General features: G+C 32.9%; 2 protein-coding genes and 1 non-coding gene across 4 annotated transcripts; 2 read left to right on the top strand and 1 right to left on the bottom strand.

The window, feature by feature from the left end:
• The first annotated feature begins 2,883 nt into the window (after positions 1-2,883).
• Positions 2,884-8,576, top strand: LOC142609584 (uncharacterized). Of its 2 annotated transcripts, none has more exons than XM_075781202.1 (7): positions 2,884-3,494; positions 4,674-4,754; positions 6,089-6,163; positions 7,024-7,068; positions 7,153-7,242; positions 7,441-7,542; positions 8,106-8,576. In XM_075781202.1, exons 1-7 carry the CDS (start codon positions 2,994-2,996, stop codon positions 8,286-8,288), a joined length of 1,077 nt encoding a protein of 358 aa, XP_075637317.1. In that variant the 5' UTR covers positions 2,884-2,993; the 3' UTR covers positions 8,289-8,576. The 2 variants fall into 2 exon arrangements, with proteins under 2 accessions (XP_075637317.1, XP_075637316.1); XM_075781201.1 differs by having other exon boundaries at positions 8,103-8,541.
• An 886-nt stretch (positions 8,577-9,462) lies between these two features.
• Positions 9,463-9,536, bottom strand: TRNAI-AAU (transfer RNA isoleucine (anticodon AAU)). The gene has a single exon. It is a non-coding gene; the product is annotated as a tRNA-Ile (tRNA).
• A 3,899-nt stretch (positions 9,537-13,435) lies between these two features.
• Positions 13,436-14,903, top strand: LOC142611142 (uncharacterized). The gene is made up of 3 exons (XM_075783184.1): positions 13,436-13,934; positions 14,028-14,105; positions 14,628-14,903. Exons 1-3 carry the CDS (start codon positions 13,515-13,517, stop codon positions 14,724-14,726), a joined length of 597 nt encoding a protein of 198 aa, XP_075639299.1. The 5' UTR covers positions 13,436-13,514; the 3' UTR covers positions 14,727-14,903.
• The last annotated feature ends 3,365 nt before the right edge of the window (positions 14,904-18,268 follow it).

Raw genomic sequence — 18,268 nt, 5'->3', positions numbered from 1 at the left:
TGTGGGTGGTGGTGTTTTGGTGGTTTTTGTGTTGTGTGGTGCTGGTGTGTGGGTGGAGGTGGATTTTTGGCTTTGTGTGGTGTTGTAGATTTTTTTGATATAAAATTTGTTTGGAAGATGAGAAAATGTGAGAAATCAGTAAAAAAATTTGCATTTTCAGAATATTACCAAACACCTGAAAATATTTTCCAAAGTATTTTTTAAAATGCCACCAAACACCTAAAAATATTTTCCTTTCCGGAAAATATTTTCTTTTCTTGAAAACATTTTCCGGAATTGCTTTACTGTCGAAACAAACGCACCCTTAGTGAATGAGATTCTCTAGACGTGACCTTCCAAAGTTCAAACTCGTATATATCGCATTAGCATACCCCACTTCTCGACCAATTTAGCAATAGCAATAGTAATCACAAATTTACGTCACAACATGAGTGGATTTCTCCATAAGAAAGTATTATTTTAAAAAATAACAATTCTTTATATAAATAACACCTACTTCCATCGAATCCATCCATTATATGGGTCTTAGTCCTAATAACCAAAGAATTCATATAGGCTTGTTTGTGCGTTTAAGCAAGTGGTACCGTAGAATAATTCTAAAAATTAATTGTGAGTATAATTAAATTCTAGCTGGTTCGTTTTCAAACAAATAAATAAATAAATTCGATTCTCAAAAAAATAAATAAATGAATTCTAGCTGATTCAAGCTTTCAAAGTCAAATTTGTCTCCTTAACTTTTCTAAATAAGTGGAATATTACATTTCAACATAAGACTCATGCCAGATTTTCATAGAATTGGTGGGCCATTACATTGAGATAAAAGACTCGTACCAAGTAGTTTTTTTTTTTTTTAGTGAGATAGAATTTCAACCTATGGTGTCCACTACTGATAATTATTCTTTATTATCATACCAAGATACTAATCGATATTTAGTATGGGCGAGAATTGAACCACATATATCTTATTCAAATATTAGAGACTTTACTAGTTAAGCTAACTAAAACCTACAATTTCATAGCTTTGGTGTATCATTTTTGTAAGTTGGTCCAACCTATTGCTCTTTCCTTATGCCTATTTCTTAAGCTTGTTTTAAGCATATTTACCATGTTTATTGAGCCTTATGAATTCCTTTACAATCGAGAAGGAATTGATTTTAATATATTATCCACATTATTAACTCTAGCTATGTTTCCCCAAAAAAAAAAAAAAAGCTATATATTAATAATAAAATACTTCATCCAAATTAAATAATGCTATGATTAAACCATGCTGCCACTCAAAAAATTTGTATTTGTACCATAATTTTAATGGGAATGTGAATTTATTATGGCATTATTAATTAAGAATAAACATCATCAAACGGTCATGACTTGGAGCAGATTTAGTATGTTAAATAGAAATTATATTAAGAATAATAATCTTTTATTACTAGAAATATTACAACTTGTAATAGAATAACTCTATTCATATCTCTCCAAAAAAAAAGAAAAAAAAAAAAGATAACTCTATTCATATGTTTGCTATTCTATTTACATATGGAAAGTCTGTAAATGATGATACATGAGGACATTTTGTATTAAATTGTAGCTTATTACAATCATTTTAAAGAGGGATACAATTGATTCTAAAAAAAAAAGAGGGATACAATTTAAAGAATGGTTATTCCTATATAATAACTATTACGTTCAACCACACAAAAAAAAAAAAAAAACTATTACATGTAATAATGTCAACAAAATTGAGGACAACATTGACCTAGACTCATGTAGAGATAGTAATCTATATTAGGGATGGAAGTGGGGTGGGGTGAGGCTGAAGGATGGCGTTTTCACCCCCACCCTGCATAATAACTTTATTTCGTGTTAATCTGTCACACTCACACCCACCCCACACCTATTACAAATTTTTTAGAAAGCTTGTTTAATTAATATAAATATACTTGAAATTACAATTAAATTTATTACATCAAATCAAACCAATTTTTAGTAAGGACAGAATAATATTATCTAAAGTGCCTAACAAAAAAATATCACAATAAAACAAAAATTCTTAATAATCATGCATTTGAATATTTAGTAATACAAACTAAGTATTTAACACTAATAGAGCGAGACGGGTTTAAAAAGCCTAAACTCATCCCTATCCCGACCTACTCTATTAGTGTTTAATAAGTGGTATTCCATTTTTTTTAAGATAAAAAAAATATTTGATATTCAAATACAAATGGATTGAGAATTACAAACGATAGACATTTGTATAAGTGCCAACCTAGTAGAGATGTATGCTTTTCTTAGTAATGCATGCAGTCATACAACTATTCGCATCCTACTATGTGCTGGTTTGGATCCAGCTTATTATGGGCTGTGTCTGCGTTTTGTTTTTTGTTTTTTGTTTTTTTAATTTTCTTCTGCTGCGGGGGGACAAGCGCACTGTTCATGTACGTTTTTAGCAATTTTTTATTAAAAATGGGTCCTGCAATATTATTTACAAATTTAAAAATTATTTTGCTACAGTATTTTCAGTTTTCAGTTTTCAGCAATAAGTTCTATCCAAACGGACCCTATGGATAATAAATAATATGCCAAGTGCTTATTTATTTCAATCAATGAAAGTTAAACAACTTTTTTTTTTTTTTAAAGTATCTTCACTATTTGATCATTTGTGTTTTGTGACATATAATATAGTTATAATTTTTATAAGCCCATTTAAGGCTCATAAAAAGCCCAACAAAGGTCCCTTTTTTTTTAAGTTCCATTAAAAGTCCATGATTAGCCCATTTAAAAGCCTATTAAACATAGCCGTTAAAGGCCCAATGGGCATTGTCCATGGCCCAATGGTTGGATGTTAGAGCATATCATCGTTTTAATTCATAGATCATAGACGTGTGAGCTCCGATAGCTGTCGTAATTCCTTAACAGCTGAACTCAAGCTTCATGGTTTGAACGAATGGGTCACTGGTCTTAAAGTAAAATCCTAGGTTTCGACCTCCACCATGGGTGACTGTCTTCTTCCCTCAGCCCCTCTATTTGTCTCTCTCACCAAACATCGCTGCAATTTCATTCTAACCAAACCCAAACCCAAACCCACCTGGACACCGCAAAACAAACCAGTTCCATTCATTCACACCCGAAACTCCACTCGTGTTTGGAATTCCAGAGTTCCTCTCAACCCAAGTGGAGCTCAAAGCGAATTAGCGTTTAAGGAAGAGAATGAGTTCGAGCTCAAAGAGAAAGAGGGAAGCGGAATTGGTACAAAGCGTGATGAAACGGCATCGTCTGGTTTAGATTTTGGTGAATCGAAGAGAGATAAGGGGAGCGAAGAAAGGTTAGAAGAGAGGGATTTGGTTGAAGTTGGAGAGACTGAAGAAAGAGTGGGATTGAGGAAAAGGAAACAAGTGGTGCGGAGGTCGAGTTTGCTGGCAAAGCAAGTGATTAGCATTCGAAGTGCTCTTAGTTTGGGCTTTGTCTCGCAGCTTTGGGTGGACGCCACATATGTAAGTTGTTATTATATTGTTCAACTTCAACTTCTTCCTGACCACCTTATATTTATAACTAATAGTTGCTTGCTATGAATTGCTAGAAATTTTTTGAGTGGTCAACAACCTTATAGCTTAATGCCTTTGCCAACTTTTCATTTACAAGGAAAACCAAGACTTGCAACCCCCATTGTTGAGGTTTTGTGAGTGCATGTTGATCAATTAGTCATTGCCCCCAAAAGCTTAAACCATTAAAAAATGGTAAATTAAATCATTTAACCATAATTTTAACACTCCCCCATGTGAGCCTAAACTTCTCCTTAATAAATAGGATCGCAACACAGGATTTTTAACATTTTAAATTGGAGTTGGAGTGGAGACAATGATGAAGCTTAGGATCTTATGCTTTGATAGTTGGTACTATCCTAAAATTACCGATTGTCGCAAAAGTTAAAGCTATTAAGAAATTTTATTCATTTAATTATATTTTCTGACATATGTTTGCAATCTAGTCTGTTATTAATTGCAAAATAAAACCTCTAAGAGTCTTGTAGCTCAACCGGAACCTCCTGATGTTTCCAACTAAGACGTCATAGTTCAAATTCCCCCTCCCCATTGTATCTATCGAATTATCAACAACAAAAAATGCAAGATAAAACCAAAACGTATCCAACAACAAAATTGAAAGAATATAAAATAAAAGATAGAGAACTTAGGTGTTGGAACCTCGACTTGGTTGGAGTGAACACCAAGTAAGAGAAGGTAAACCTAGGAGTCAGCAACAAGGGTTTGCTGAATTTGGGCTTGACCATTGTAAAAATCCCAAGAGAACCTTTATTAATCAATCCAACTGTTTAACTGTCTCTGTGGGATACTATACTGTGCTTGTATAGTCAATGGCTTAACTCTGATTTTAGTTGACTTGAGAAATCCTAATTTTAATTCTAATTGACTTGGGAAACCTCAATTATTGAATTACAAAAATAATTTGACTCTATAAAATTTATAAAATAACCTAATTAATTAATAAGACCTAAGGTAAAAATCTAATTGACCAATAAAAATATAATTGACTTTCAACAATAAAATAAAATTTCTTTGTGCTTCATGTGCTAGTTATGTTTATGTAAGTTCTCTGCTAATTATTACTGGAACTATTATTTATTTATTTTTATATTGAATATTTTGTTTTTCCAGTGGGTGGTTTTGTTTGTAGAAGTGAGGCCAAACTTGCTTTCAGGGGAATCAGAAAGGTTTCTTCTTGAGGATGTCAGCCAGGTAGTTTTTAAAATAAATAAATTGTTAATAGTGTTATTGGGATTGTTTCGTGCTCTCTATCTCTCTCTTTATAGCTATACACATATGAGGGTTACATCACAAGTAGAAGTGTAGTTCACAAGCCTTTAGTGTATTTTGGAAATGTTCCAATTATTCTAGGAGGTTAGGATCAAAAGTTGGGGTTTATCATTTTGGGTATCTTCTAGGTGTCAGTCTAATATGCATGAAAGTTGTGTCTGTTTGTTACATATATTCTTCATTTTGATGGCACAAGCGTCATTTTCTTGTTATATGGGATTTGGAGAGGATGATCATGAACTTATGTGAGTATTTTTTGGACCTCCATTTTGTTAAAGATCTTGCCCTGTCCTTGGCCATTTCCTATAACCTATGAAGCACGGGTGTGGCGTTTGGGCCGCCGCACCCGCGTCGGACGCGGCCGGATGCGGCGACGCGCAGGCGCCGCCGCTGCCTGCGCGTCCGTGCCGCGTCCGGCAATAAAAAATCATTTTTTTCGGCGCGATTCGCGCCGATACGGGCCGACACGCGCGAAATCGCGCCAATTCGGCCCGAATCGGGTGAAATCGGTCCGGCCGAAATCGGCCAATACCGGCCGAAATTCAAAAAAAAAAAAAAACAACAACAACAACAGGTGCGTATGGCTGAAAAAAAAAAAAAAAAAAAGGTGCAAACGCACCGTTTGGAAAAAAACCAAGACCTAACCCTCTCCCTCTTCATTTTTCTTGAGCCTCTCTCCCACTCTCTACCTTCACTCTTCAGCTAGGCTCTCTCCTATTCTTTGTATTCTAGTTATTATTTACCATTGCTCTTAAATTTGGTATATATTTATATAATGTGAAAAAAGTATGTTTAGCAATATATTAAAAATATAAATAAAAATATTTTTAATAATTTTTTAATCGCCGCACCCCGCCGCACCCGCACCCTACTTTTTCAAAAATTGCCGAGTCCCGCACCCGCTCCCGCACCCGCACCCGAATCCCGAAACGCACCCGTGCTTCATAGCCTATAACCCATTTCACATGTAGTTTCTGCATATCTAGTTTGATTTACAACAATGAATATTACCCTTGGCATATGTTTTCCATCCTGTTAGTTCTTATGCCAGCATTCTAATAAGAGCATGTGAAGAATTGTTTTTACCACACTTAAGTTATGTAGTTCCCAGGAAATTGATGGATCTATTTGACTTGAATTTGAAGGAACTTAATGCCTTTTAGATCTGCAAACCATTATTTCATGTATCTGTCTTGATTATTATTATAGACATTTTTGGTCATTCTGTAGGTTATTCAATCTTTTATTCTTTGCAGGTTGGTGATGTTGTTCTCGTCCAGGATGAGAGTGTTATGGAGAATGAGTTTAAAATGGTTGGACTGGAAACCTTGGTATGTTCCATTGTTTCTTCTCTTACTTAAACTTATTAAAATGAACCTGTCATTATTTATGATTGTACAGTTCTTGTTTTTCCTTTTCTTTGGTGGCTGGGTGGATGGGGGAATTCATCATCTGGTAGGCTGTGCATAATAAATAATCAGGGCATTAATCATTATGGCTAAGCAGTAGAGGACTTTGTCCAACAAACACATGGTCAAGTGTAATCCTAGCCTAAATAAATAAGTAGATAAATAAAATTAAAGAAGTAAAAAATGTCATCGTCCTTAGATTGCAAGCAATATTTGTATTAATACAAGGAAATTTATGAACTGCACCCAAATGGTTTGGAAAAACTCAATACTGGCTAGTGCCTAAGTCAAATCAGAAGTTATAATAGCAGGTGGAGCCTCTACAGGAATTTCGTAATTTAAGGTATCAGACATGGCTTAAACATGGAGCTCTCCTTTTAGATATTGTGGTGCAATAGACTCATTATGTTATCTTATGGTAATTAGTTCATCAACTAATTTAGTTTTCCATCCTTGTGGAAATGAGTCTACTTAATTTATGCTTAATTTTATCTGAATGAATGAATTTGGGCAATCAAGTTTCATGGGAAGTTGATTGGAAGAAAGACGTGCTCTTGGATGTCAAACCCCCTCCCTCACTTTTGTATTTTTATTACGTTCATTTGATTTGGATCTTGAGTTGTTTTCATAATGCTGAAGGTTAGGACCATACACCCATATGGCCTCTTGTAAAACCCCAATTTGTGGGATTGGCAGTAGGTAGTGGATTGGTGTTACCTTCTTCAGAATATTTTATAGAAACATCTCATTTTTTTTAGATTTTAACTTGTGATGTTTGTTAGGTAGGATATAAAGTCGTAACACCAGCTCGTCGGAATATCGGGAAGGTGAGTCAATTTTGTTTGCACCTACCTTTGTATTATTATTAGCTATTCTACAATCACCTAATATTTTACATGCTATGTTTCTAGGTGCGGGGGTATAGTTTTAACATTAATTCGGGGGCCATTGAATCACTGGAGCTTGACTCATTCGGAATCTCCATTATTCCATCAAGTTTGGTAGGTGCACCAAAAAGGCAAATGTCAAAGATTTGATTGCAGACTGCATGCATATTACTTTTCACCTTCTTGAAAGATTCTGTGATTGCATATTTTGTAGTCAATTATCTGGTTCGATGTGTGTTATATTGACAATATACCTTTTGTTTGAAAAGGTTTTCTTTGTGAAATGTAAATGCAATTTGCTAGTAATTTCAGGTTAGCACCTATGCTCTCTTTGTGGAGGATGTGCTGGAAGTTATACCTGACGCAGTTGTTGTGCATGAAGCTGCAGCCTCACGCATACAGAGACTAACAAAGGTATTTTTCCATGCATAATGAAACAACCCATCTTGCTTTTGCTCTGTGGTGTGCTTTATTTGTAATCAGATATTTGGATGCTGATAAAATTCTTCCTTCCACTAAATTTATGCCATCTTATTGATGTTTGTATATACATGATGCATATATATGCACAGGTAAAGAGGCATGCATAAGGCACACAAATTGACACCCTGCCTGTCCTTCAATATAAATATGATTATATGCACTTATATGGCATGCATATAATAGATGCATGCAGTTGTCTCTTAATTTTTTTTTTATAGATGTGTTTTGTCTTTTGTCATTTGGGTAGTTCATTGAGAATAATGTCTTGTTTCTGTGAGCTGGATGTGAGATCCATGAAGTGAATCTTTCCAGCCTCATATTATGACACTAACCTGATCAGACATTGTGAGCTAAATGGGATTTGAGGTCTCCCATGGAGCTCTTCCAAGTGAAAGAAACTGACCTTGACAAATATTTTATCACTCCTAGTCAATTATCACATTTTCCCTTTAGTTTAAAATCCAAGTACTAAACCCTCTATTAACTCTTAGCAGGGTTTCTTGGGCACCCAAAATGTGGGGACTTCAATAGATGAGCTTGGAGAATATCCAGACTTTGAAAGACCTGCTAGGTCTGAATATGGTCAGAGCGTAAGAAGAAGTTACAGTAGCCAGAGATTTGAACCAAGGAATAAGGAAACTGAGGATGATTGGGAGCTTCCGAAGGATTACTTGTGATCTTTAGGGTTTACCCGCTGACTCCCATGTAGATACATATGTACATTCTCATTGCTGTCTTTCCTCAATAGTCATGCCATTCATTTTCATCCTTGTGGTTGGATATCTTAAATTGCTTTCACATTTATAAGATGGAAGCTGTTGGACATATGAAGGTCCTGAGTTTACGATGTTTTGCCGGAATCATTTGGTTTAGTTAATATAGCATTCATATAGTATAATAGCTATGTAATAAACGAGACCATTGGGTTTTTGGCTGCTTGTATATGTATTGAAACTTTACTCTCAGCATTATGCTCTATGACCACATTTTCTTCAAACATAGAAAATAATGAACCGTTTATCTTGGGAAAAATGCACAAAACCCTCTGTGGTTTCCTTGTAAAACATGTAACCCCCTCAAGGTTTCGAGTACTACGCACCCTTCTATGGTATTGTTTTATGAATGAATCATTAATTTGTTTTAAAGGGAAACCAGAGAAACTTTTGGTTATTTTTCCACTATGCCCCAATTGGAATCCTAATTAACGTAAAGAACAGCTCTTAAGATACAGTATCTAAGTTTTGTCTTAATAACATTGTTGAAATTAAGAAAACTCAACTGATAAAGTCTCTGATGGATGAATAAGAGATCTGGGGTTCAATCTTTGCCTACATCAAAAACTTATGGGTATTTTGATTTGATAATAAAAAGTTACTGTTAAAACTATCTCAAAAAAAAAAGATAAGATTAAGAAAACTCTTAGATCAAACTATCCGTAGAATACTCCAAGTCCAACAATTCGAACGCTACATTGAAGCCTGAGAAAAATTTTCAAAGAAAAAAAAAAGGCCCAATAGAAGGAAAGAGAGCAAACATGGGCCGTAGAGTTTTTGAAAAAAAAGACCCAATAGAAGGAAAGTAAGCAAACATGGGCCGCAGAGGAAAAAAAATCCCAATATAAAGAAAGAGTGCAAAGTGCAAACGTCGGCCGTAGAGAAAAATTTTCAAAAAAAAACCCAAAAAAATGGCCCATGCAGGTCTCAAACATGGACCATAGAGAAAATTAAAAAAAAAAAAAACCCAATAGAAGGAAAGTAAGCAAACATGGGCCGCAGAGAAAAAAAAGCCCAATATAAGGAAAGAGAGCAAAGTGCAAACATAGGCCGTAGAGAAAAAAAAAAACCAAAAAAATGGCCCATGCAGGTCTCGAACCTGCGACCTTCGCGTTATTAGCACGACGCTCTAACCAGCTGAGCTAATAGGCCAATTGTTGGATACGTTGTTTCATATTAATATATTTATTTTGATAGACCTCAAAATCGGATTGAACAATTGACCGGGCGAACAGAAGTTCCACAACCTCTAGATCTGCGCTATCTGTATGTATGCTAGTAAATGTAAATGTTATCAGAACCCAGCAGCAGTATAATCATACCTGCACGAAATGATTGTCTCGCATTTACTCCTTACTTAGCATGCATGCTGTCACTGTGAGGTAGTAAACGCTCAACATTAAAGAGTAAAAGACAACCCCTTTTTACCACTCACTATTTATTGCCATGTCAAATCATATTCATAGTTTCTGCAGGAAAATAAATGAATAAATACTTATATATTTTTCTGAATTCTCTCAAGAACACTCATTACAAGCAATACACGCTTGAAAGGGTCGCGAATTAACTTCAACCAATGGGGTAATTTTACCAGAGCGCAATGATAGGATAGTTTATTCATTAGATTAGATTTAGGGTTTATTTGGACGTAGAGAGACCATGGTAATCATTAGCTTTTCAGCCCACAAGGGACACTTCAATAATTAATTAAAACAAAATCAAAGTTTTACAATAGAATAGATTGAAATCATTCCTATAAGATAACACAAACGGGCTTAATTTGCAATATCATGTACTACAAAACCTTTTTTTTTTTAATTTTTCTTAATGTAATTATCAAGTCATCTTGAAAGGATTTTAGGATACCAATTGGTTGCTCAATGGTCCAATGTCACGGGGTTGAGGGGTTCTGTAATGTGAGAATCACGTTTGTTTAATGCAATTCCTTCCCACATCAAAATTTTGTATTATCTTTACTGATTTTGACACGGCTACTGGTCTTCAAATCTCAATGAGATGTTCTTTTTTATTAGCTTTGTTTACACAAAAATCATCTCCTTTGTGTAGTTTCTTTTTCACAGCTACTATACATGCTTTCTTCTCTTTTACTGTTTTACAACATCAAAGTCAACCTTCACATAGGGGGTACGGGGGACCTCATTAGCTCTTTCTTGGATTATCTCCATGTGTGAATTCCCAACAAGATATATAGTCACTGACTCACTGCATACATTTGTAACACGTAAAATTAAAAGCATTGGATCTAAGACTTCTTTTAGTCGCTATCTCAAAACACTATTACCCGTCGTCCATATTGTGTCATAGTAGACTACTGTGAATAAGGTGAAAATTTTCACTTATTATCTTTATAGCTTCAGCTTGCCTTCTAATTAAATGAAAATTTTAACCCACTCGAATATGGAATTGATATTAAATTCAAATAACCTAATAAGCCTTAGTCATTGAGCTCGTGTAATTATTGTTATTGGGCGTTCTACAACAATGTTTAATTTTTTTTTTCCATGTAGTTTTTATTAACACAAAGACAACATACGATATGGACCCTATATAGGTTGTTCTGTTGCTTTTAGAAAACAAAGGTTAAGTATTAGAATATATAGGAATTCCTCTTAGGCAAATTAAATCGATAACCAGTAAGAAAAAAAATGAAGACATTATAAGTGAGTTTTCTATGATTATTTTAGCTTTGCATCAATGATTAATTAAAAAAATGTTTTCTAGAAAAAAATTAAAGAAAAATGTAATAAATTAAATAGAATAAGGATTTTTTTTTTTTTTTTTTAAACCCAAGGGCATGGGGAATGCAAAATATTGATTCCATGGTGGACAAATTAAGGTACTAACCACATTTTATATAGCCAATCCCAATATACATTCAACCACTTTAATACCCCAACTTGGTTATAAAAGCATTAACATTGGGAATGGAATATACCATATGTAGGGAAACTTTAACATAAAAGCTCAAAACCCCCCACATATCTAGACTTGTAAAACCAACTATTGCAAAAAAAATTGCAATAGTGCTATAGTGCAATTCTAAAGCTGTAGCTCAATTCTAAAAAATAAAAAAACTAATATTTTATTCATTTACTTTATCAATTCCTCTTTCTCTCACAGGGTTTTTGGGTTTTTGTTTATATTTGGGTTTTGGGATATATTATTTTATTGTGTAGAAATATTATTTTAATGTGTTATATTGTAAAATAAAAGTTTGGATGCTAAGAGTATTGTAAAATTGTATGATATAATTGATAAAATAGCTTTTTGGAATGATAAAATAAGATGAGATAGAATTTTAAGATGTGAATGCTCTAAGCTTACTTTACTAAGTTCAGTAGGGGGAAAAAAAACGAAACTACACTATTGGTCTTTGAAGTTTACTTGATGTGCACAATTGGTCCCTTAAGTTTCAACTTAATGTTGCTAGTCCCTCAAGTTTCAAAACTGAGTGCTATTAATCCTTTGTTAACTACCGTTAATATTATTGTCTCTGTGGCTAACGGAATAGTGATGTGGCATTTTTTATTTTTTTAACTGATGTGATATTTATTTTTATTTTAAAAAAATTAGACATACCATAAACCCATAAAAGAAAATATCTAACCCAATTCAAGTAGGCCAAATCAAACCAAAAGTCCCAATAAAATTAACAAGACCCCAACACCGTCGTCCTCCTCCACACAATGCTGCCTTCCTCTGCTGGCAACAGCATCTTCTTCCCCGAGCCTTAGCAACATCATCATCCTTCACATCCATTTTGATTCCTGGTTGAGCTCACACAACAAAAGAACTAAGGGCAATTGGTCAAAAGGCTATAAATTTAATTGACCTTCAATAAGGGGATCTCCATGAATAAACCCTCCATCAACTATCGCCTTATCCAATACAATGAAAGTCTTCTCTACAAAATTCACCTCTAATTATAGTTGGTGCCACAAGAAATCAAAAGCACATATGTACATAGCAAGTACAATCAAAACGGAACAAACCCAACTGAATAATCTACAAAACCCATGTCCAGAACCTTAATCATCAATCGAAAAATGCAACAACAGATTGAGTTGGTGCACAAAAAAATCATATGTTGCACAACCAATATTAAAATCATGGTGCTCTAGAAATTTCCCCATCAACACTCATATCACCAAAAGTGTGCTTCCTATCATGTCCCAACTACCTAGTGACAACACAAAATAGATGGGTTGGCCAAAGATGAGAGGGGAGGTGCAAAGCAATTGTTGTGCAAAAACTGTGAGCATGACCATAAATCAAAGTGGTTGTCAAGGATGGCGGCGCTGCTGTCGTGTGAAGAAGAACGATGGTCTTGGGCTATCACTCTCTCATGTTAGTTTTAGATTGCTAATTTTTGTTTTATTCGGGTATTAACTCACTTGAATTGGGTCAATTATTTGCTTTTATGAGTTTATGACATGAATAATTTTTAAATAAAAATAAATAGTAAATACCACATCAATTAAAACAATGCCACATCAATATTCCGTTAACCACATAAGCAATAATACTAACTGAAGTTAATAAAGGATTAACAGCGTTTAGTTTTGAAGCTTGAGAGATTAATAGCACTTAATTGAAACTTAAGGGACTAATTGCACACCATCAATATAGTTTTAGTCACAAAAAAAAAATCAAGCGATTCGGGAATATGTTTTAACATGTTCAATAAAATAAAATAAAATTAAACCAATAATTTAGTTTGATAATGAAATTCTTTTTTGAGGAACCGGCCAGGAAAACCAGACAACTTGAATTCATTGTGTTGAAAATCTATTATAAATCTAAAGTGGGATCCACAAGACTTCTCTAAAAGGGTGGCTTCATTGTGTTAATCAACAAACAAATCATCAATTAATCATAGATCCGGAGCGTAGAGACTGGTAGTTGTTAAGAGAATTATTTATTTATTTATTTAACTCTGGTGTCTGTCCATCCAAATCTCAACCATTTGAAAATGATTAATAAGTAGCCGTTAGATTAGCGCCTCCTACTTTCAAATTCAAATATTATCCCCTCTTTTAATAATCTCACATCTCCCAAAGAAACACACAAACCACAAACAAACCTCACACATTCATTCACCATTCACCAATGCCAACGCCTCGGTTCCCAGTCGCCGGAGACCATAAACTCCGGCCAAAGTCCGGCAGAACACCTCTCCAGCAGCTGAACTCTCCGGCGAACCATGTCACCGACTCCTCTTCACACACCAAGCCAGCAAAGCAAACTCAGATCGAGATCTGCATCGCCGACGCCGACCAGTCAAACAAAGAGAACATCCTCCACCGTCCGACTCTGGACGCGTCGCTCGCGGAGGAGCTGAGCGCGATGAGGAAGAAGATGGAGAGGCTGAGGTCGGACAGAGAGAGAACAGAGAAGATGCTGAGAGAGAGGGACTTGATGTTGGAGATGAAGATGAAGGAGGTCGAAGAGAGAGGAGAGATTCAGAAGAGCCTCGAAATCGAGCTCGATAGATTGTACAGATTGAAGCAACTCCAATCTCAATCTGTGGTAAACCCACTCAGTATTCAAATTTATTGATTTCTTTGTTTTTGTTTTTGTGTTTTGAATTCGTTTAATTTTTTGAGATATTTTTGTTTTCAGAGAGTTTCTACGATTCGATCTCTAAGAGAGAAGGAACAAGTAAAGAAGAGTAGTGAATGGCAATCACCTTCAAATTCGGTATGTTTTTGGTTTTTCATTCCAAATTCAAATTTAAAATTGTTACATTCAAATTTTAACTTAAAGCATTAATGAAATGCGTAACTATCTATTAAAAAAAAAATTGGCTTCATTTTTTAATTGATTTGAACAGAATACCACATTGAATATTTTTGATAAAAATGGGGGATTAAATTGAATTATAATCTTGTAGATTTGTCACTGTTTAAAGTTTAAATAGATTGATTTTTTTTGTAAAATTTAATTAATTGTTCAAGAAATGAAATCTAACAAAAATTTTAATTAAAGTTTTAACTCAAAACATTAATGAAATGTGTAATTATCTCAACAAAAAAAAAAGGCTTCATTTGTTAATTGATTTGAACAGAATACCACATTGACTCATTTTGACAAAGTGGGGGATTAAATTGATAATAATCAAACTTTAAGAACTAAATTTAAATTGAATTTTAATCTTGAATATTTTTCATTGCTTATACTGATTGATTTTTTTTTTTTTGTAAAATTTAATTAATTGTTCAGGAAATGAATGTGGAGGATAGAGAGGAATCAGAATTTGGTGATGAAAGCATAATTCAGAGTCCAGGTTCAGCTTCGTCAGCAATTGTAACAGAGAAATGAAAGTTTCTCTATAAAATTAGAGTTTTAATTTTTGGTTCTGTTTTTTTTTTTTTTTTTTAATGCTGTCTTTTACGGTTCACTTTTACTTGGAAAATGATCATTTCCCTCGTTGTAGAATTCGAAGAAACTTTAGAAAGAAAAAAAAAAAGTAAGAATATAATATTTCATTGTTTATCAGCTTGTATTGTCACTATTTTGTAATAGATTGAGCTCCAATTTTGAGACCATTCGGCGCTGCTCTTGGCTAAATTTCAACCTTGCTTTTCAAAAAGTGGCAACAAAGTCGCAAGGACTGTTGCGACTGTTGCATTGCATACAATGATGATAAGAGTAGGCCATTTGAAATGATGAACGCGTGGCCAAGAAAGAGTCTTTGTTTTTGTCTTTTTTTGTTTTTTGTTTTTCTGTTTTTTTTTTTTGGATGCATACCATAGAATTGCAGTATACAAAGTCTACTCGATAGCGGCGGCCTTTTGTCCTCATAACAAGGGTTCAAAACTCTAATTAATTTTTGATATAAATGAGATTCAAAACTTATATGTTTTATTCAATAATAATAAATTTTATCAGTTAAATTAATTAAAACCAACTACTAATAATCTTAGTTGAGATATATGATATTGTATTTACCTTGATAATTGAGGGGTGGTTTTTTTTTTTTTTTTTTTTTTTTCTCTCTCTCTCTCTCTGAAACAAACACACACACACAAGGGAAGGATGGAAGTTTTAATATAAAAGTACATTACAACTCCACTCAAAAGTCATGGTAATTGAATTTACTAAAGCTTGTAAATGAAAATTTTAGAATAAGATCTAAAGTACTTTTTTTTTAAAATTTAGATTTAAAGTATTTTTTTTTTTTTTGCTAAACAATATTTAAAGTACTTGCAACAACAAAATTGTCACTTTTAATTTGTCTGGCGTTGTTATAAGAAGTATAATTTAACTATACAGTTTTAGTGCCCGTATAAAGTTAAAGTAGGACTTTGGAAGTAAAGCATTAACGGGAAAGTTTTAATGTTTTATAATGCTCCAAGTGTTTAACAAAGTAGCCATTGTATAGATCCAGTGTACATGGGCTATGGTCCTTTCACTTACTTAATGCATTATTATTATTATTATTATTATTATTATTATTATGTGTGTGTGTTAACTAATGTTCTAAAGATATTTGTTAATTAATAACTTTTAGAAATTTTTTATTGAAAAATAAAGAAAGTAATTGACTTTTGTGACGGTTTTTATATTTCTCATGAAAATGTTATTAATATTTTTCTTAAAAGGTTCATTAACAAATGTTCTAAAGATATATTTTGACATAACCCATATATATATATATATATATACACACAAATTATATTGAATAGTGATTTAAACTTTTGGATTATAAAACATAAAACTTAAAGAGTTAAAGTTGCAAATTTCCTAATAACTTTAGAGCTTAAAGATAATGAATAAACTATAAGCTTAAAGTTATAGAGTTGTTTTTTCCCCTAAAAGCTCTAGAATTCAACTTTAACCTTAAAGCTCTAAAGGGTCCCCTTAAAGCTCTGATTGAATTTGCCAAATGTTTTACAAATTTTAGAAAGAGCTTTTAGAATCTTAACACTATCAAACATGCCCTTAGTAGTAGAGCCTTTGCAATGTAGAGTTCTATCTAAAAAGCTTTCTAAGTGGTTTAAGTGTTTGGCGAATTGTAGTTTTATTATTCCTAAAAGTTTCGAATTTCAAGTTTTGCTTTAAAGTTGTTTTAAGTTTTAAGAATCCTTTAAAAGACTTTTTAATGGGTTGCAAGACGCGCTTTTATATAATTAGTCGCTAACCCCTGCTATGCACAGGAACCTACCTATTTATGAGGTAGAGTAAAATAATTTTATAAAATCTTAAATTGATTAAGAAACTACACAATTACATGATTTACTCTTGTATGACTTTATTTTGTGTTACAATTTGATGATGAGGCATTGTTTGAACGTGCAATGACTTACAAAAAAAATTTCAGACAATTTCAGATACTGCAAAAAAATAACTTAAAAATTCAGATATTAAAACTTCTGAAAAACCAAAAAAATTTAAAAAATCAATTGATTCACGGCTTAGAAATTATTGAAACAAAACAAAATATATATGACTAAAAAATAGAAAAATATAAGAAAAATATTGGGTTACATTCAAAAGAATAATCCATGGTTATAAGTTTGCACTCTATCATAAAATATCACGTTAGTAAAGTATAGAGATAATATTAAAAAAAATAATAATAATATCAACATTTGAGTTTGAGTTTAAGTTTGACTTGTTAAAAAGATAAAGTTTCACTCTTTGTTAAGTTTGTATTAAACAAAAATAATTTTGTTTTAAAAAAAATGATGAGTTTGAGTTTAAGTTGAACTTGTTAGAGAGATAGAGTTTCACTCCTTGTTAAGTTTAAACTAAACAAAACTAATTTTATTTAAATATTGTGCTAACGTGAAAAATTGTGAGAATTTTAGATACTTCGGTTATAATATATATATATATATATATATATATATATATATATATATATATATATATAATTAAGAACGTAGGGCATAACATTGTAGAGTTAAAGTTAGTATACAGAACTAAGTATTTGTTTTGAGTCATGATTTTTATTTATTTATTATAATTTAAGAGTTTTGTTATAATTAGTTGGCTCCTCAATAAATATTTGGCGAAAACCACATTTTCACGCGATTCTCACTTTGGTCCCTATTTTTATTTTCACCACTTTTAGACCCTATTTAGAAAAACGTCTTCTATTTAAGTCCTTTCCGTCAGTGCCGTTAGGGCACTGACCTATGTAGCTAACGGAATTCTTAAAATAATAATAAAAAATTTATTTTGTCATAAAAAAATGCCACGCCAGCAATTAAATTAAAAAATAATAATTTAACTAAATAAAAAACATAAATAAAAATAAAAAATTACATTAATTGAGATCAAAGTATGTCTTAAACAAGAATAACAATAACACAAACCCAGATCTAATAATACAAACCCAGTAATTAAAAACAAACAACAACTTTTTATTTCCTTCACTCAAACTCACTCAAAAAAAACAACAAGCAAATCTCAAAAATGTCATCCCAACAACAGCAACAGCAAGAACCCAAATCCAATCCAAAAGCCACAAAGCAAAACACAAGATCTCCCTCCATATTAACCCACCTAGCAATGGTGGAACTGAAGCAAAAAATCCTGACTTCTCTCTAACTCTCCCAATGCTCCTTAACTCCCTCTACGACGCAGTAAAAATATTTAGACGAAAATCACATTTTCATTCCTACATTTTCTCCCAATGTTCCTTAAATATTTTTACTGCATCACTGCTCATGAGATACATTGTCTTATTTGTCACGTATACCGATGTTTGGAGCACCCAACAACGTTGGACAGTCCAAGCAAGGATGAATCCAAATGGATAATATTAATATCCCTTAGGTGTTTAACTCCATACAAGAATTCAAAAATATGATTCTATGCAAATAGATGTTGCTTTTTAAGAACATGATCCTTGA

This window comes from Castanea sativa, chromosome 9 (genome assembly GCF_040712315.1).
Source record: "Castanea sativa cultivar Marrone di Chiusa Pesio chromosome 9, ASM4071231v1".
Taxonomy (NCBI): domain Eukaryota; kingdom Viridiplantae; phylum Streptophyta; class Magnoliopsida; order Fagales; family Fagaceae; genus Castanea; species Castanea sativa.
Note: the sequence above shows the minus strand (reverse complement) of the source record. Positions and strands in the feature narration are given on the sequence as shown.